The sequence below is a fragment of the Mus caroli genome, chromosome 4 (genome assembly GCF_900094665.2).
Source record: "Mus caroli chromosome 4, CAROLI_EIJ_v1.1, whole genome shotgun sequence".
Lineage (NCBI taxonomy): Eukaryota > Metazoa > Chordata > Mammalia > Rodentia > Muridae > Mus > Mus caroli.
In genome coordinates this window covers 37,505,363-37,523,938 of record NC_034573.1, presented here as the reverse complement: position 1 = coordinate 37,523,938, position 18,576 = coordinate 37,505,363, and the positions used below count along the sequence as shown (strand labels likewise).

General features: G+C 54.2%; 2 protein-coding genes across 8 annotated transcripts in view; one reads left to right on the top strand and one right to left on the bottom strand.

Annotated features, from left to right (window-relative positions):
- The first annotated feature begins 3,607 nt into the window (after nt 1-3,607).
- Fam166b (family with sequence similarity 166 member B) lies at nt 3,608-5,752 on the top strand. 3 transcript variants are annotated; one of them, XM_021160199.2, is made up of 6 exons: nt 3,608-3,708; nt 4,299-4,522; nt 4,595-4,791; nt 4,928-4,979; nt 5,057-5,254; nt 5,496-5,752. In XM_021160199.2, the coding sequence occupies exons 1-6, from the start codon at nt 3,647-3,649 to the stop codon at nt 5,582-5,584; spliced, it is 822 nt and encodes a 273-aa protein (XP_021015858.1). In that variant the 5' UTR covers nt 3,608-3,646; the 3' UTR covers nt 5,585-5,752. The 3 variants fall into 3 exon arrangements, with proteins under 3 accessions (XP_021015858.1, XP_029331769.1, XP_029331770.1); XM_029475909.1 differs by having other exon boundaries at nt 3,618-3,708; nt 4,928-5,254; nt 5,496-5,640; XM_029475910.1 differs by lacking the exon at nt 3,608-3,708 and adding an exon at nt 3,964-4,031 and having other exon boundaries at nt 4,928-5,254; nt 5,496-5,640.
- Nucleotides 5,674-18,576, bottom strand: part of Rusc2 (RUN and SH3 domain containing 2) — a 46,489-nt gene continuing 33,586 nt past the window's right edge. For all 5 annotated transcript variants that reach the window (XM_021160197.2, XM_029475906.1, XM_029475905.1 and 2 more), the window contains exons 2-12: nt 16,265-18,355; nt 10,489-11,130; nt 10,114-10,299; nt 9,882-10,022; nt 9,002-9,078; nt 8,662-8,836; nt 8,467-8,572; nt 7,811-7,857; nt 6,639-7,458; nt 6,417-6,539; nt 5,674-6,334 (exon numbers count right to left, since the gene is read on the bottom strand). In XM_021160197.2, the coding sequence (XP_021015856.1) occupies nt 6,133-6,334; nt 6,417-6,539; nt 6,639-7,458; nt 7,811-7,857; nt 8,467-8,572; nt 8,662-8,836; nt 9,002-9,078; nt 9,882-10,022; nt 10,114-10,299; nt 10,489-11,130; nt 16,265-18,287 (4,542 nt within the window). In that variant the 5' untranslated portion in view covers nt 18,288-18,355 and the 3' untranslated portion in view covers nt 5,674-6,132. The remainder of the gene's footprint in view (nt 6,335-6,416; nt 6,540-6,638; nt 7,459-7,810; nt 7,858-8,466; nt 8,573-8,661; nt 8,837-9,001; nt 9,079-9,881; nt 10,023-10,113; nt 10,300-10,488; nt 11,131-16,264; nt 18,356-18,576) is intronic.

Here is an 18,576-nt window from a genome sequence, read left to right as displayed (position 1 = left end):
GATGTCACTCACAGCTAAGGCTAGTATTATGTGTTAGGTCTCAAACCTGGGACAAGTGGCTGAGGAGCTGGCAGCCTGGTTTCCCTGCATCCCTGTCACAGGGCCTTCCTGACTGGCATGTCTTGCCCTCCCCTGAACTCTCCAGCCCAGGAGGTTGGGCAGCTCCGATCTATCCAATCCCATCATTTGGTTAGCTGCTCTCTTTGGGCCTTCTGCTGCTGCACCTGGTTCCTCTCTCCCCTCCCTTCCCCTCCCCTCCCCTCCCCTCCCTTTCTCTCCCCGACGTGGCTTAGGGTCACGCCCACTCTGGACTCTCCAGATATCCCTGCCTTTGACTATGCCCCGCCTACATTTATAATACATCCTCCAGCATACCTGGGGTAGTCATCTTTCCTTTCCCTTTTTCTTCTTTTTCCACTCTACTTTGTAACTCTCATCTAGAGACTAGAATCACAGTCAAACCGTTGTTCTTTTTTAAAGATTTTATTAAATTATTTTATATATGTGGTGAGTACCCTGTAGTTCTCTTCAGACACAACAGAAGAGGGCATCAGATCTCATTACAGATGGTTGTGAGCCACCATGTGGTTGCTGGGATTTGAACTCAGGATCTCTGGAAGAGCACTTGGTGCTCTTAACCGCTGAGCCATCTCTCCAGCCCCACAGCCAAACTGCTGAAGGACCAATATAAAACTTGTTAAAGAGTCTAACAACACAGACACATCTTGTACTGAATATGTATATGGATGTTCATGCCTGTGTTGGCTGGTTTTATGTCAATGTGAGCTAGAATTATCTGAGAGGAAGGAGCCTCAATTAATCAAAGGCCTCCCTAGGATGGGGCTGTGGGCCAGCCTGTGGGGCAGTTTCTTACTTAGTAATTGACAGGAGGGCCCAGCCTACTGTGGGTGGCTCCATCTCTGGGCTGGTGGACCTGGATTCTATAAGAAAGCAGACTGAGCATGTCAGGGGGAGCAGCCAGTAAGCCCCACGCTTATTTTGTCCCATGTCACCTAAGGTAAGTACCTGGTATCTGAGCTACCATTCTAGCTTTCTCTGTAAAGCGGCTCTATCTTACCTATGCTATATGTTTTAAATAGACCACCTAGGCTGTCCTTGAACTTGCTATGTAGTTGAGGATGTTAGAGATGCTCTTTAACCCCCGGTTCTCTCCTCCCTGTCTCTTAACTCCTGGAATTATGCCCTGGTGTCTATACTTTTTTTTTTAATTTAAATATTTCTTTTCTTTTAATGATTTTTTTTATGTGATTGGTGTTTTACCTGCACGTGCGTTTGTGTGATGGTTTTGGATGGCTTTGACCCCTCCCCATCTCCCTATCCTCTTGCTTCTGTCTCCCAAGGTCTGTGAGTATGGGGTGGGGGTGGTACAGCACACAGTGTATGCAACACCAGGGCCTAAAGCATGACAGGCAAGTACCTGCCAACTGAACGATGTCTCCAGCTCCTAACCCATTTCCTCTTTTTTAAAAAAAATGCTGCAGTGCAAGGGCCTGTGTGGACCAGGTAAGTGATCCGCCACTGAGCCGCTTTGCCTAAGCATGTGGTTTTGCTTTAACTCATACCCTGGTTCTAACTGCTGCCATCTCTTCTGCAGAAAAATCTTCTATATAGGCAGGCTTGGTGGTCTATGCCTCTAACCACAACTCAGGAGGCAGGGGCTGGAGATCAGCAGGTCTTACAACTACACAGTGAGTCTGAGCTACACAGACTGTCCTCAGCCACCACCCCCTCCCCACCCAGGGAAGAAAAAGACCCTTTTCTAGTCCTCAGCTTTGAATTAGAAAGCTTTCCGATGTTCTATCTCATACTTTTCCTACCCCCACATCCGGGACTGCCCTTGCCTCTTCCCCATTCCCATCAAATATTACAGGTCGTTGTTAAGTTAGCATCTTAGCCCGAAGCAGACACTGGGTACCTGTGTGTCCCGTGCTGCCTGTTTTACTCTGAGGCAGGAACCTCCTTTCCCTGTGTTACAGTTGAGAGAACTGAGCTGCAGTGATTGTGGGCAAGCTCAGTATCAAGTGAAGGTCAAAGCTGAGCCAGCTGTTGGTTTTAAGACAGGGTCAAGCTATGGAGGTCAGGCAGGCAATCCTCCTGCCTCAGCCTCCCAAGTGCCAATGTTAGGAGTGTGCTACCACATTTAGCTTTTGAACCTGTCTAGCTTTCAAAGACTTTAAGTAATAACGCTTTGACTCAAAGTAAAAATGACCTTAACAATAACGGAATAGAAAAACGGGTCACTTCAGCGGCTCAGTCTCTCAGAGACTCGGTCTTTCCGCTCCATATAGTCCACCCTGATGTTTGTCCCCGGGAAGTGTTCTCAAGGGTTCAAGATGTCTGCTCAAGTGTTCCATCATCACATCGAGGGCCATTTCGAGTCAGAAAGCAACCTCCTCTCCTCTTGTGTGTCTCCTTCTGAGGAGCTAAGGCTATTATTCCACAGGGCCCCTCCTAGCTACAGAGTGCCAGAAGCCCAGGCTCACAATCTAGACTGTTAAAAACTTTGCTTTGTTTAAAAAGCAAAGTTGGCTTGCCTGCTGGTCTTAATCCTTTATCCTTACATGACTCTCCTTCCCTGAACCCTCTGAGTGGGAGCACACCCCCGACTCCCCACGGGGTTACCACTCACCCACATTCCCTGCGTCAGAAGCCGAGGCATCCTCGTGAGGCCTTAGTCACTACTCCTGTCACCTACCTTCTCGAGGCCGCTGACCCTCAGAGTCTTGATAAGCTCAGGTATTTTAACTTTCACACTGGAGTTTGGAGAAGTTGGGGCCAGAGGAAGTTAAGGTACCACCTCCTCCAAGAGGTTGAGGCCCTCAGATAGATGTCAAAGCCGGCTGGGCCTCATGACCCAGTTCTTGCTCACCCCACAATTCTGGCTTCACATTCTGCTGAGTTAATATCTTTAAGTCCTGGGGCATACACTTGGGTGGTAGAGGACTTGCCCTGCCTGTGTGGGGCCTCTGTTTTCAGCTCCAGGACGTTGGTACATTAATTTGGGCTCCAGGGCAGTCAGGGTAAACAGTATCATCCTCAGCTGCACATGAGGCCAGCGGCTCAGTCTTAGCCAGAGGCTCGTAGACCTTCCTTCCGCATAGTGCGTTCTGCCATCCTTAGGGTGCTGAGCCGAGCAAGACGTTATTAATGAGTGGATGATTTGGAGTATAGCAGCTATCCAGTAAATAATCCTTGCATTAATGCAAATTATCTTTTTCTTTTTCTTCTTTCATTCATTCTCTCTCTCTCTCTCTCTCTCTCTCTCTCTCTCTTTCTTTTGTTCGTTTCTCGAGACAGGGTTTCTCTGTGTAGCCCTGGCTGTCCTGGAACTCACTCTGTAGACCAGGCTGGCCTCATCCTCTCGCCTCCCACCCAGAGGCTTTCGCAGCTGTTCCCCTCAGCCTCTGCCCTGTTCCAAGTGACAGAGCAGGGCAGACCAGGAAGCTCCTTTCCACCAGCTCTGCTGGCTTTACCCCAGCAATCCCCACTCCAGGGAGTGGGGGGTGGGCCTTCATTCGCCAACCCTCAGCCCCGCCCCCTCCCTCCTGCCCCATAGCCCTGGACACAGTACACAGGGCCCAGAGTCCCTCCTGGAAGGGAAATAAAAGGAACTGCTCCAGTTCCCATGGCTGTGGTCAACACTTCCATCCCAGGGCTCAGCCTCGAGAATCCACATTATATTCCAGGGTAAGACTCCTCCCCAGAGCACCCCCCTGCTTGCTTCTGGGAATGGGGCTTGGGATATAGGAGCCAGTTCACTTAGACACTGGGGTCAAGATGAGAACTGGGGTGTGTCAATGGTATGGTATGGAAAGGGGAATCTAGCGGCAGTGAGAGCCAGGTCTAACAAAGCTTTGTGTTGTCGTCCCCATGGAAACAGGGTAAAAGCAGGAAGGACCGGACACCCAGGCAGAGGGCTCAGAAATTCGTGTCCCAGGGCTGGGGATGTAGTAGCTCCAGTGATTTAATGATTGCCTAGAACAGAAGGCACTGGGTCCTGTCCCCAGTAGGTAAAAGAGAGAAAGAACAAAAATAAAGACCTACAGACTCAAGCTGGGGCAGGAGTGGTTGGACCCGTGTGAGCCAAGCATGGGGCGGGGATGTAGAAGGATCAAAGGTGTTTGGTCAGCCTAGGCTGGAGAGTGAGACCCCGTGTAAAAATAAACACACAAGCACTTGCTGCAAGTGCACACCAAGAGCGGGGCTTTCCTGCCTGTGTCAGGATGGTGGTGGTGTAGGGTCTGTCTCGGAGCTAAGGGATGGATCCTGTGCTGCAGGTACACTGGACACTGCCCGCTACTTCGGTTCAGCATGGGCCAGACCTATGGGCAGGTGACTGGTCAGCTACTCCGAGGCCCTCCTGGTCTAGCCTGGCCTCCTGCCCACCGCACACTTCTGCCTCCCATCCAGTCTCCAAGATCTCCTGTGATCTCCAGGGGGAGGCTGCCTCCCAGGCGCGGGCATGAAAGGCTTAGCTCCAGCATAATCCCTGGGTATACAGGTTTGTATAGAGGTCTGAACGGGTGTCCCTTCGAAGAGAACGCGCCGTGAACTAACACATCTTCTCTGTCAGGTTTTATACCACGGGCACAGTTCATTTTTGCCAAGAACTGCAACCGGGTTTGGGCTGAAGCTATGAGTGAATTTACACGAAGGCACGGGGAGCAAGAGAGCCATCAACTGCCAGACAGAGCCAAGGGAGAGAAAGAAGTGGAAGAAGACCAAGGGCTGGAGGCAGAGGAGCCACCGCTGAAGCAGGAGTTGGCACATGTGAGATGGGGCAGGCAGGTGGGGTGGGTGCTCGTGCTTTGCCTGGGGGCACCGTGGGGCACGGGGCACGGCTGCCAGCTGTCTGTGGGGCGCCTGAACTCACAGTTCTTTTTCTTTCATTGACTTCCCTCATCAGGCTTCCCCCTACTCCATGGATGATACAGATCCCCACAAGTTCTTCATGTCAGGTGAGAGGAAGTGGGTAGTGACCAAAGGCGAGGGGAGACCCCAGGACGTCTTGACTCAGCATCTCCCCCACCCCCAGGTTTCACGGGCTATGTGCCCCGTGCCCGCTTCCTCTTTGGCTCCAGCTTCCCTGTGCTCACCAACCAGGCATTGCAGGAATTTGGGCAGATGTGCTCACGGGGCCGGGCGTACAAGGACCCCAAACCTCTCTCCCCACTTCCCAGGCCCACGTTTCAGAATCTGGGTCTCCTACCTCACTACGGAGGCTACGTGCCAGGTTAGAAGAGCCCGTGAGGGGCTCCGGGAACTGCGGTGTGTGTGCAGGTGGGGGGTGCTTTGGCAACTGGAATGAACAGACACGGAGAGATGTCCGACCCTGGGATTTAGCGGTAGAGAGGAAACTATGAGGCAGCTCAGTGGGGAGTTGGGACCAGATTTTAAAGGGCAGTTTGGAGGGTCTACGCAACTGGCTTTTTCATGCCTCTGGCTACATACATGACAGACTCTTGGCCACGCAGGATATAAGTTCCAGTTTGGCGGTACATTTGGGCATCTTACCCATGATGCTCTGGGCCTCAGCATTACTCAGAAACAGCTCCCGGCCTAAGTACCTGGATTCCAAGTTCTCCCTTCTCATCCTAACCCAGTGAACCTTTGGAATGAAGAGAGGTGGGTCGGGGAGGGGCACAAAGAAAATGGCTTGGAGGCTGAGCACCTTTTTATTATTAGGTGTAATAAATAAATAATAAATAAATAAATACATACATAAACAGAAGCCTGGGCTCCTCCTCCTTACTCTGACGACCAGGCACCGGTCGCCGCCTATTTACAGCATGGAGGGGCTTAGGACTCTGGCCCCAATACTGTTAACCATCTTCATTATCAGTTGGCCTAGTGAACCTACCAATGACCTCTGGGCCAGGAAAACCGGGCAGCCCAGCACTGAGTGTTCCTCCCCTCCTTCCCCGGGTGGAGGTCTGGGACACTGAGGAAGGGAAATTAATACTGAGCACGGGGAGCAGGCGCCAGCACAGAGATCCGCGGCCCCAGCTCTCAGCATACTTTTCATAGCCAAGCCTGAGGCTTGGGAAGGACTCTCAGGCTCTGAGTCTCGGGGGATGTGAGGGTCCCTGAGGCCACCAGCATGCACAAGCCTCAGTTTTGACTGCTTCCAGGAGGTGAACTTGGAGTTGGGGTCAATGTCACATAGGCCAGAGGTACCAAGCCGGTGTCAGGGCCGCGGCTGCAGCGCAGCCAGTCTCCTCCAGCCGGTCCCAGCACCCGGAGGATATCTCCTTTGTGGAAGCTCAGTTGTCCAGGGCCTGTGGCCAGATGGTGGCACAGAGCCTGTACCTCGCTGGAGAAACAACAAGGTGGGGTCGGAGAAGCCCTGTAAACAGCCAGTCTAGTTTCCCAACACTCAATTCCCCTGGGCGTACCACGGAGGTTTGGAGGGCACGGCTGGAGGGTTCTCCCTGGGCTCGGGCTCCCGACGGGCCCCCATCGTCTGTGCTACCAGCTGGAACACAGACTTGTCCAGGCTCAGCCAGTCCGACGGCAGCCTAGGGGAGAGCAGACAGGTTCTGGTTCTGCCTGTGTCCTGATTTAGACCAGGCTTGCCACACCCCTATACCAGTATATATGCCAGCAGTGACTCTCACCTGTTCGTGGGCCGGGCTTCCCGCTGAGATTTCCGAGAACCAAAGAGATGTCCCCACTTGATGCCCCCAGGTGAAGGCTCTGCGGTCCCTTCCTCATTTTCCGTCGGTGGGGCAACAGGCCCTTCCCTCTCTCGACTACGCCTCAGCTCAGCTAGCACTGAGTCAGGGGGGCTCCCCATCCAGAAAGGCCAGCCCCTTTCTTGGCCAAGGGCCTCCTCAGGGGCAGGGCAGGCCTCCGCCCCCTCTACCACACCTTCCCGAGGCGGCGGGGGCGGAGCCTGGGCACTGCCAACTCCTTTCTTCTTCTCACTGCCACTGCCACTGCTGCTGCTGCTGCGAGGGAATCTAGAGCCCTCAGCGGTGCCATCGATGTAGACCTGGGAGCTCTGCATGAGCTGGTACCACCAGCCAGCCTGACCCCCTCGGGCCCACTTGCCATGATCTGAGCTCCCCGCCACCACTGCCACCTCTTCCGCGTCTTCCTCATCCTCTTCTCCACCTTCTGAGGCACCCACCCCCTTCACCCGTTCCCCAGGAGCCACCCTGTCCATGTCTCCAGGGCCCTCCTGGCCTCGGGACCTGGCCAACTGCAGTGTTGAGTGTGCAGACAGCAGTAGGTCCTGGGACACACGCAGCAGTTCCTTGTGCTGCCGCTGCTGCTGCCCACTCTGCAGCAGCCGGTGCTGGAACAGCAAGTCCAGGCTGAAGGGCAGCAGGGCTAAGGGCTGTAGCAACAGCAGCAGCTCCTCGAAGAGGCCTGGGCACACCGTGTGTGCCGCCCGCAGGAAGCCCCAGGGCTGGTAGTGGGTCTGGATGATATCTAGGGAAAGAGAGGGGGACAGATTCACACTCATGAGTCTAATCTGGCCTGACAGGGGCACTGAGAAGCAACCGGGACAGCCACTGCATGCATCCCCACAAGCTGTGGACATTGCTTTTGTCTGCACAAAGGCTGCTGCAGTGTGCCGTGCACACACCCCAAACAGCAGCTCTGGGTTTAGAAAGGAAGGCTGGAGTTCATGTCCACCCTAACTGCCAGATCCCCTAAGCCTGCTGCTGCTTCAAGGTTCCAAGTCAAGTAGAAGCCCCAAACTCTGAGAATGAAAGTCTGGAGGGTCCTCCCCAACGTCCCGTACTGAGGCGGTTAAGGCAGAGCAGGCTGTGGGTAATACCTTCATGGTTATACAGGTGATTAAACCAGAACTCCAGCGACCGGATGCTGCAGGAAGACAGAGCAAGAGTTTAGTGTTGTGGATAGAGCCAGGTAATGAGGGGATAGGTGCAGAAGAGCAGCTCCGGGGAGGAATACAGATGAACGTCTATGGCGGGGGCTGCCTGGTGCACCCTGCCATGTCAACGGGGTTGCGGGGGGTGGGGTGAACACGAGATTCACAAGTCAGTCCATTCTTGGAATGGAGACAGCTTGCATGGGAGTCAGGGTGACTACTGACTTGAGGGGACAGGCTGCTGGGGACAAAGGGGACGACCAGGCTGCCACCACTACCCCACACTCCTGGGACACGTGTTCTAAGGTGAGTTGAGCTCTCAAGTGGGATTCAGAAGCCGAGCTGGAGCTGAGACATCACCGTTTGCAGACACCGAACACTGAGAAACCCAGATTCTTTCTAAACAGGCTAGGCCATGGCCTCTGAAGTGGAGGGGCCTGATGGTGGGAGGTGTCAGTGCCTGCCGAGAGGCTGCACCTCGGTGGGGTAAAGGCATCCCAAGGAGCAGACACCCTTCTGGTCTCCTTCCAGGCAGCCAGCCCCTGAGAGGAAGCAGAGCGATGGTGGGGCTGGCTGCTTACATCTTGCCGTTCTGCACTCACTTGAGCAGGCCAAGGATGAAGGCGTTGAAGCGCATGGTGTGACTGGTGAGTTCTGGGAACTGGCTGACTTTGTTGTAGAGGCCATGCAAGACCTTGGTGGATGGGCCTGGGGAGAAGGCGGGTTTGGAGATCACGTTTCTAACTTCTGAAACCCCAAAGTCAGTCCGGAGTCCAGGGCTGCAATCTAGTACCTACCTAGCTGTGTGGAAGCCTCGACCACACTCCAAGGCATGTTTTTACGTTGGCCGATGATCACATCCAGTACGAAGGCCTTGAGTCCGTCCTCGAGCACGGCCTGGACTGCAGGGCATAAGTACTTCAGAACCAGGTGGCCGACATTGGGGCTCACAGAACTGTTGCCCAGCTTTGCCTGCGGATACATAGGGCAACCGTGAGAAGCCTCACCTTGGTCTGTCTCAGTCAGACCCTCCTGGATGTCCCCGGGCCATTTCTGTCCCTGAGTTCCATCCCGAGAGCAGAGGGAGGCCGGTCGAGTCTGCAGGGCATAGCTCAGCTCTCGACAGTGTCAGCATACCTTCACGCCAGGATCCCGGCTCGTGCCAAAATGGGCCACAATAAGGTCCACAGCGGTGTTGACAGCTTTTACCAGCCCTGTGAGGGAGAAGTGGCTGTCGCAAGTCCCCTTGGGGAGATGCTAGCCCACCTGGTGGAGGCGGACACCTGAGTGGGGAAGAGGAAGTTGCCCCTCCCCACCCACGGTTCTCGTGGGTCTTTCCTTTTCAGGGGGGTTGGCTGCTCTCTTCATGGAGAGCTTTCCCTCTCTGACCTTTGGCTTTGTTTGGCTCTACAAGCAACTCCGCCTTCTTGGCCAAGCTCCTGCCCCTTGGCCCACTTGGTTACTTCCCCTGCAGTAGCTCCTGGACTACTGGCCACTAACCTACTGACCAGCATGCTCCTGCCAATCCTTGTCTTCTGTTACCCACATGCTTGCCCAGAGTTGCTCCAACTACAGTCTTCTATTAGAGTACTTGGGGGCTCTGTTTACTAATGTGTATCTTTTTAAGATGGTCTCACTATGTAGCTCTGGCTGTCCTGGAACTGACTAGGTAGACCAAACTGGCCTGGCACTCAGAGAGCCACTGGGTCTGCCTCCCAAGTGGTAGATTATCATGCCAGGCTCCAGGAAATATTTTTAAATTATGTACCAGCCTCTCTCATTGTACTTAATTTGGTGAGGGAAGGGGCTGAGGCCTGATTCTTAAGTTCCTGATACGTGGCCCTCATTCACTCAGACACTACACAAACTTCTACTTCTTGCCCTAATGCTCATGGACTCCTTATTGGTGTTTGGGGTTTTAAATACCCAAGTCTTCTGAAGGAGTTCCTAGTAGGGTACCCGACACCACAGGCTCAGATGGCGGGATCCCTGGACCAGGCTGGGTGTGGCCATGTACCTTTTTTCTGAAGTATGTCGATGGATATGGCCTCCGAGTTGCCATCGGGAGACAGACAGAACTCAGCGGGAGGCTTCTCGGTTAAGGAGAAGGGGTCCTGCAGGTCAGGACAGGTCAGTGACAGTGGCTTCGCAATCTGACCTGGAAAGAAGAAAAAAGAAATCCCGAGAAGCTCTCGGCCAGGCCCTTCTCAGCTTGCCCTGGGTACAACCAGGGGACCTTGGTCACGTACCATTCAGCCGGCAATTCAGATGGCTGGTTGTGCCGAAAGAACCAGGGAACTCAAAGATGGGGTTCCTGCGGGCCAGCCGAGCTTCCGGTGGCCTTCGATCTAGGCTTCCTGACAAACCAGGTGGCCCTAGTGGGTTCTTCCTCCTGTATTCCCGCCACTTGAGGGCCTGAGGGGACAGGTGGTTGGCTGGAAGCAGAAGCAGGAGAGAGGAAAAGTTAGAAGGAGCCAGTATTTCTTGGCTACCCGGCAGCTGTGTAAAATGCTAGGGCTAGGCCGACGAGTCAATCACCTCCAGGCGCTGTGGACGTGACCCCCGCTGAGAGCGTAAGAACCCACCCAAAGGAGATGTAGGCTTGCTTGGGATGAAGCTCGTACCATTGTTGGGCCTGGAGGCCATGCTGCCCTCACCACCTCCTCGAACCAGACTCTCTGCCCGGGTGAAGCCAGATCTCCAGGAACCCAGAGGGGGTAAACTTCCTGTGCCATGAAGCCTGTACTCAGCCAAGGTCGGAATCTTCTGGTCCTCCTTCGGTGGCTGCTGGGCTGTGGCAGGGCGCACAGTAGGAGGGCAGGTATGGCTCCATGGTGATACACTGTCTGCTGCTGCGCCCTGCTCTGGAGGCGGGGAGCAGGAGGTAGAGGCAGAGGAGTCGGTGCTAGACCCAAAGGGGCCGGCACTCCGGACTGGGGAGTAGCTTCCCAGGGGCGATGGCCGTGAGGTCTCTGGTTCAGGCCCAGCGTTTCTGGCGCCTCTGCCAGTGGCCTGCGATGTGAATGGCTGCGGCTCTCCTGAGGGAGCTGGGGCTGGGCCTTGAGCAGTAGAGATAACCAGCGGGGCGGGCTGCTGTGCGCGGCTGCAGCCCGAGAGGCTGTAGAGCTGGGAGAGGCTGTGCAGGGCCCGGGCCTTGGCCAGCTGCTTGGGGAAGTGATGTTGGAACACGAATGGCTGGATCGGTAGGGTGGTCGGCCTCTGTTCCTTGCTGTAGCGAAGGACGGGTCGGCTTTCGGTGCCACCCCCTGTAGCAACAGCGATGGAGAAGGGCTGAGTCTGTGAGACACTGAAACCCAAGCGGGAGGAAGAATCACAAGGATCCAATGGGGATAATGGGCTAGCCTGGGCTACAGGCCCTGAACAGGGGCAGGCAGGCAGGCAGGCAGGCAGGCAGGCTCCTCCTTTGTGGAGGGGACGCTGCTCCTCCCTGTAAGTCTGCCCTGCGTTTTTATGACCGGGATTGCCTTCTGCCTCTCCACTTTCTCAACTCTGCAGGTGTCAAGGCATGTTTGGAGGCTCCGTGCTCACCTCACTGAGCAAGTGCTCCCTTGCAAAGGTAGCTGTGTTTCAGACTTTCACACAGATGGCTCCCGGGCCCACAGCATCTAGTTCCCCTTCACCATCCTGCTGTGGAAAGCTGCTGTGGAAAGGGCTTTGCTTTCGTTTTAAACGAAAACAGCCTGGCTAGAAACATTGTTCCTAAACCGTGTCGCCGGAAGCCTCTGCACCCTTCTCATCTACAGACTGCGCGGGTTTTCCTGATACCTTCCATTTCTGTCAATGGCAGAACCGCCTACAGAGTCAGTGCCAAGATGTCGTTGACTTCAAGTTCTACCCATCCACCACCCTGTCTCCACTCACTCACACACTCCACTCCGTCTTTGAGCAAATTCGGCAGTAAGACAAGTATTTACTTGTAGCCAAATCGGTCAGACTTTTCGTTTTGTTTTTTTTTCGAGACAGGGTTTCTCTGTGTAGCCCTGGCTGTCCTGGCACTCACTTTGTAGACCAGGCTGGCCTCGAACTCAGAAANCCGCCCGCCTCTGCCTCCCAAGTGCTGGGATTAAAGGCCTGGCCACCACTGCCTGGCAGTGGTGCTCCCAATCCTGATCTCTCCCATGATCCCCTCCTAAGAACTTCAAAATCCACCTCTGCTCTCTTTGAATCGGGCTGTTTTCCAACTCTGGGGATTTTTTTCCCAGCCACTTTTCAGGTCAGTGGTCCTTAAATCACAGGTCCCAGAACTAAACTGAGGTCCGGAACAATGCAGGGTGCCACGGTATTTGTTAATGAACTGGTATCTCTAAAACACCGTTCATGCTGCAGCTATCTAAATGAACACAAGGTGGCGCCACACACTCTTCCAGGGCCTAAAACCCTGGGCGTGGCTCAACAAGAAGCTGGAGGAATTCTTTTCTCCACAGATCAAGAAACTTATTTGTGTTTGTTTTTTGAGACAGAGTCTCATGTAGTTCAGACTGCCTTTGAACTTGCTGCGTGGCTGAGACTGGCTTTGGATTCCCAATCCTCCTGCCTCAGCTTCTAAGTGTTGGCTTTGTTACAAGTCTGAGCCACCTTGCTATACACAGACCAGGGAAATTTATTTAAGTTGTTGTCTCAAGTTAAGGCCACTCAGCTGGGAAATAGCAGAGCACAGAATGTTGCCCAAACCAGAGTCGGCTTCTGGGGCCAAAGTTCTTGACCACATCACATTACACACGCAGTGATGTCAGGATGGGTTTGCCAGGCCATCTTTCTTACTCGCGTCACGGAGTCATGAGGGATGCGTACACAGGCTCATAGAGTTCAGACTCATGCTCCCTGCCAACCCCAGTGCTCAGAGGACAGCCTGTCTTCCTTGACAACACACCTCCACCACTCAGTCCTTAATCATACCTAGTCACTAACGCCCTGGGGCCTCGTGCCTGCTGTGATCTGCCTGAGGTTTCATCAGTCCCTTCCTGCTCAGCCCTCTCACCTCGTTTCATTTCCTTTTTGTAAAGTGTCGGGAAGAATTTCCTACATGTTTGCTGCCTGTTACTCTTGACAGGATTTCCAGAAAAGTTGGGACCAAACACTCTCAGTCGCTGTGTCTCTAGGGTCTGGGCACACCTCGGGAACCGAACAGTTAAACGAACAACTCTCTACTTCTGATTCAGTCTAATCTCCTCTGCCTCAAATCACCTTATATAAATCTGATTTTCTTGAAAAATGAATTTATCTGTGGTTGTTGCTCAGAGAATAAAGATCACACGTGCTGCGTACCTGGGAAGCAGCCCCAGTTCCTGGGTTCCTTCTTACAAGGTAGCATCCAGAGTCCCAGGGGCAGCCAGTCAGTGCTCTGTGTACCAAGGAAGGGAGCCCCCCCGCCCCCGCTTGCTGGAATCTGCCTCTGGGCATGGATTTGGGAATGGTTGATGCACATTTTGCAATCTGTTATTCGCCCCAAATCAACTCAAGGACACTTTACAAATCGGATCTCACTCTGGCCTCCGTCTGATTAGCTTTGTTCTGCCAAGATTTGGCAAGATCCCTTTTCTCAACCGCCGACCCCGCTGCTCAGGTCTCTCAGGAGGCGCCTCAGCTTCTTCCGGTCGTGTCCAAACTGGTTCTTCCTTGGCTATCCGTAAATTCAACCAACTGTCAACTCATTTGTTGGCTTTAAAAAGAGTGCACAGGATCAGGGGAAAGACGGGTGACAGGGTCGCTGGAGGCTGCCCTGGAGAAGTCCCACTGGGACTGGGGAGGAAGCGCTTCTGGTAGAGAGCCTGCCCAGTAAGGCAGTACTAAGCCGGGTCAGTCCCAAGGGCTTAGCACACCCAGAGGTTCATTCCTGTAGTCCCAGCAGGAGGCAGAGGCAGCGGCCTCAAGGTCATCCTTGGCTACACAGTTTGAAGATGCTGGGATTCATAAGACCCTGCCTCAAAATAGTTAAAAAAAAAAAAAAAAAGGTAAACCTTATTTCGTGTGTGTTTATGGGAAGAGGCATGCGGAAATCATGGGCTAATTTTTTTCCTTCCCCCATTTAGACTCTAGGATCAAAGAGCCTATTGGCAAATGCCTTTACTGGCTGAAACCACCTTTCTCCCTGACCCAAGAAAAATACTTACATGTTTAAAAATATTAAAAGTTAAATTTTTGAGTCTAGTGAAAACACTTCAGTGGCTGCTGGCCTGCTCCTCCCGTCTCTTCCTCTTTCCTCTCCTTTTCTTTTTTTTTTTTTTTNTTTTGTTTTGTTTTTGATTTTTGTTTTTTCGAGACAGGGTTTCTCTGTGTAGTCGTGGCTGTCCTGGAACTCACTCTGTAGCCCAGGCTGGCCTCGAACTCAGAAATCCGCCTGCCTCTGCCTCCCAGAGTGCTGGGATTAAAGGCGTGCGCCACCACGCCCGGCTTCCTCTCCTTTTCTTTTGTTCCATTATCTTGGATGTGTGGTGTCTCTGTGTGCGTACACACGTTTGTATGTATGTGAGTATTTGTGGAGGCCCCGAGTTGATACTGAGACTCATCCTTGACCACCCATCTACCTCAGACCCAGAGCTCTTGGATCTGGTCAATCTTTGTAGCCTGCTCTGGGCGTCCCTGTCTCTGCCTCCTGAGCCTGGAATTATGGGTAGGCTGCACAGCTACCATGAATTGGTGGTGGCATCTGCAGTTTCGAGGGTGGTGACTGTGATACCTGGCAAGGTGCTTTAATCACCAAGCCACCTCTCCAGACCCCCTTTAAAATATTTAAACATTTTGAGACAATATAGATCTGGCTGGTCTGGAACTTGCTATGTAGAACAAGCTGGCCTCAAAAATCACAAAAGTCTACCAAGCCTCTTTGCCTCATGAGTTGCTGGGATTAAAGGTGTGTGCTACCAAGCCTGGCTGAAATACATATTTTAATGATCACTGTGTGTGTGTGTGCACGTACAAGTGTGGGAGTCAGAGGACAACTGGGCAGAGCTGGCTCTTTCCGTTCACGTAAGGTCTAAGGATTGAACTCAGGTTACCCAGCTGGGACCACAAGGGCCTCTACCTGCCGGGCCACCTCGCTGGTCCCATCTTAAACTTCTGATTGATTTTTCAGCCTTCGCTTCCTAAATGCTAGAATGACAGACGTGCCCGACAAGCCCAGCTTCATCTCCAACCTTGAGGGTTGCTCTGCTCAGCCCTTAAGTCACACTATCCATCCCCTGGTTCTATTCTTGTTTACTTTGTAATTCCACACATTCTTCATGGATGACCAGTTTTAACTACCCCTCCTCCCTCCCTCCCTCCCTCCCTCCCTCCCTGGCGGGGTCTCTGTAGCCCTGGCTGGGTGAGAGATCACCGAGTAAGTAAGGCAGTGTTGCTTAGAACCCACAGAGGCCCACTACCGTTCCTAACCCAGTGACCTCCTACTCCACAAGCAGGCTCTCCTGTCGGGAAGACACTTCTCCACACACCTCCCACCCAACCCACCAAGGAGCTTTCTAAAATGCAACTCAAAACGTGCCATTAAGCACATGGAAAACCAAACCAAACAATACCAACACAGCCACTCTCCTGATGAAAATCCTTCAGTGGTTCACCCCCACCGGCAAGGCTCTGCTAAATTAGTCTGCACTGCAGTTCCTGGAAAGCGCCAGACTCTGCGCCTGCGTGGCTTTGTACATCACGGAATAGCCTAGAATGTTCTTAGAAGAGAGTCTACAAAACCTAACCCTTATCTTTCTTCCAGGCTTAAATGTAAACCGTTGAGTCCCCCTAACTCACCAAAACTAGCAGAGATGGCGGTGGGCTACTTGCACCTTACACTGCTACTTTACATGGCTTCTTTCTTCCCTTTTGTTCTGTCCTTGCTTGGAACCCCAGGAGGGCAGATTCTCTCGCCAGCACTGCTCCAGCACAGACCCTACTACAAAGTAATCACTCGAAATGGAATCAACCATGGCTGCTGGCTTAGGAGTCCATGGTGGACTGGAAGGGTCAAGGTTCAGTTCTGCTCTGCCTTTTTCTTACACAAGTGGTCTCATTTTGTTGCTCACCCTGGCCGCCTGCCCTCAAGCAACTCTCCTGCCTCAGCCTCTGGAGGCACATGCCAACCTGTTCAGCCTCTTCAGTGCAGGATTACCATCAATGATCAGAGAGCAAATGCCACTTCTATCGAGTGTGGCTTCCCTCTTGGGCATGTCCCTGAGATGCGTTAAGCCCTGAAAATCCCTGCATGTCCACAACTGGTCTCTGTCAGTCATGGCGTCACCATTTCCCAGGACACCAGTCTCCAAGTCCTAGTGATCTATCTACGTGGCACTCTCTTCTCCCTGTCTCCACATGTGCTGGACCAGAAAGAGAGGCCCAGGCTGGTACGGAACAAATGCATATACACATCGCGGTGTTCTCCGAGTTTCTTACCGTCAGCTCTAGCTCTCGCATCCCTCTGGGTATGGCTGTTGGCTGGGCTCCCCGAGAGAGCAGGCCCAGGATCCATCAGCTGGGCCAAGGGTCCCTGCCCAGCGGCTCTGAGGCTAGGAAGTGGCATCTCGCTGGCCTGGGAGCCCTGACAAACCTGGGTGGACCAGGGTTCTGGGCCAAGGAGGTCCAAGCTTGGCCCCAAGGGCAGGGATGGCAGGCTATGGCTACATCGAGCGCCCTCATCAAGTGGGGCTGCCCTGTCTTGCTGGGCTTCGTGGATGGGTGGGAACTCTTGGGAAGAATCTCCAACGCTCGCCCGCAGTGGTGGGGAGCCGGAGCCCGCGGCTTTCTTCCGGCCTTTGGCCAACTCAGCGAAGGAGGTAACCCTTCTGGGTGGGGACGCGGGCCCAGCTAGGGCTGCAGGGCCCTCACTTAACCGTACTGGGCAACTAAGCATGCGCTCTAGTGAGCCCAGGCGGACAGCGGGGCTGCGCTCCAGGCTTCGGTCATAGCTTCGAGAGCGCTGCCGGCCAGTGTTGAGGTTAGGGGGGGAAGTATTCGTGTACACCTGCCCTTCAAGTACAGTGGGGCCCATGGCGGTTGCTGCTTCTGTTGGGGAACCCACTGCTTCTTGTTCCTCTGGCTGGATGTCTGGCTTCTGGAAGAGGTAATACTCAGAGGGCTGGTTGGGGTCTGGGTCTGAGCAGGGGCCTGGTGGAGGACTTATCTTGGTGTGTTCTTCAGAGCAACTCGTGATGGAGGAGCCAGCGGGGCTCGGGGAGGACTGTGAGGACAGGTCACAGGTGACAAGTTTATAGTAATTCTGTGTGGCCACAACAAGGCGGGCCTGGCTCTGGAAGCAGGCTGTGAGGTCAGCCACAGCTGGGCAGGGCTCAGAGTGTGGGCGGTAGGCGTTGCAGTTGGCATCGAGCTCAGGGGATGAGACATGAGGACAGCCACAGCCCTCTTCCCTGTCCCCGTTCTCAGGGTGGTGGGACTCGCAAGACATTCTCGACTCAGCCGGGGAGGGCTGCAGGTCCAGGTAGAAGGCTCCAGGGTCTGCATGGCTGCAGAAGGAAGAGTCGCTGCAGGACTGAGGGACAGAGTTGAGGTTGGCACGGGAGCTGCCGTGCATCTTATTGTAGAGGGTGCTGAAGGTGACTAGCACGCCGTCGGAGCTGTTACAGGATGAGTCGCTGACATAGCCCATGGACTGGTCAGCCGCCTCCGACTGACTGGACGTACTACTGCAGTGGCAGTGCTGGGTTCCCGAGCCAGAGCGTCCAGGGTGTCTCGGGGATTCGTCGGAACTGATCTTCCACTCTTGCTCAAAGGAAAAGCCAGAGGTATCACTGGCCCCGCCTCCACTGCCACTCCCCCCGTGTCCCCCACACTCGTCCAGCTCCATCCTCTCAGCTTCCAGCTCTGGCCGGCAGCAGTGGCTGGTGCTGCACTGGGTCCCCAAGGCTGTTGCTGGGTCCTGTTCCTGCCCCTCCACCACTCCAGGCCGACTGCGCGTTGCACCCCAAGGCCTGCCCTGCCCGGGGCCGGACGGTGGCAGCTGGAAAGAAGACAGATGGAAGGGCTGGCTGGTGCTGTGCAGGTGGAAGGACTGCTGGGTGACACTGTCACCAGTGCTGCCGTCATGCAGGTCACCGAGTCCTGTCTCACCCACACCTTCCTGCACCAAGAAGGGATTGTGGCGCTTGGAAGCTCCGGGGCCTCGTCCATCCCGACTCCTACTTTTGACGCTGTCTGAAGACCCTGTAGGTGCCCCTGGCGCTGAGTGCAGGCTGGGGTACAGAAGGGAGTCAGCTTGTCCTAGGTCGTGGTCAGGCTGGGTGAGGCCCAGCTCCGGGGGGCAGAAGGGATTGGCTCTTGTGCCCCCACCGCCTCCGCCTGCGCCCCCGCAGCACTGCCTGTCTGGGACTTGGCAGTGCACTAAGGGGATATGGTGGACGATGAGGGTCTCTCCAGTCAGCTTAGGGGGGCTATCCATTCTGGAAAGTTCCAACAAGGGCATCAACAGCGCCAGATACTGCCTTTGGAGCCCAGTGGGGCACAGCACATTTCATCAGGAGAGTTTGACACCTGGAAGAGAAAGGGAACCTAATGTCACCTCCCTGGAGATCAGGGACAGGCCCTTCCCCAAACTATTTTCAGATGGACAAGAATCCACGGGGAATAAAGGGTCTGGGTCACAGCAGAGCTCTGAGAGCACGGGCTAACAACACACACGGGCACACCTGCACGCTCTGCACCGCACGGGCTGACAACACACACGGGCACACCTGCACGCTCTGCACCGCACG

Coding starts and splice junctions, on each gene's coding strand:
- Fam166b (XM_029475909.1), top strand. CDS start 3,647: ATGGCTGTGGTCAACACTTCCATCCCAGGGCTCAGCCTCGAGAATCCA. Junction 4,523..4,594: donor CATAATCCCTGGGTATACAG/GTTTGTATAGAG, acceptor CTTCTCTGTCAG/GTTTTATACCACGGGCACAG. Junction 4,792..4,927: donor TGAAGCAGGAGTTGGCACAT/GTGAGATGGGGC, acceptor TTCCCTCATCAG/GCTTCCCCCTACTCCATGGA.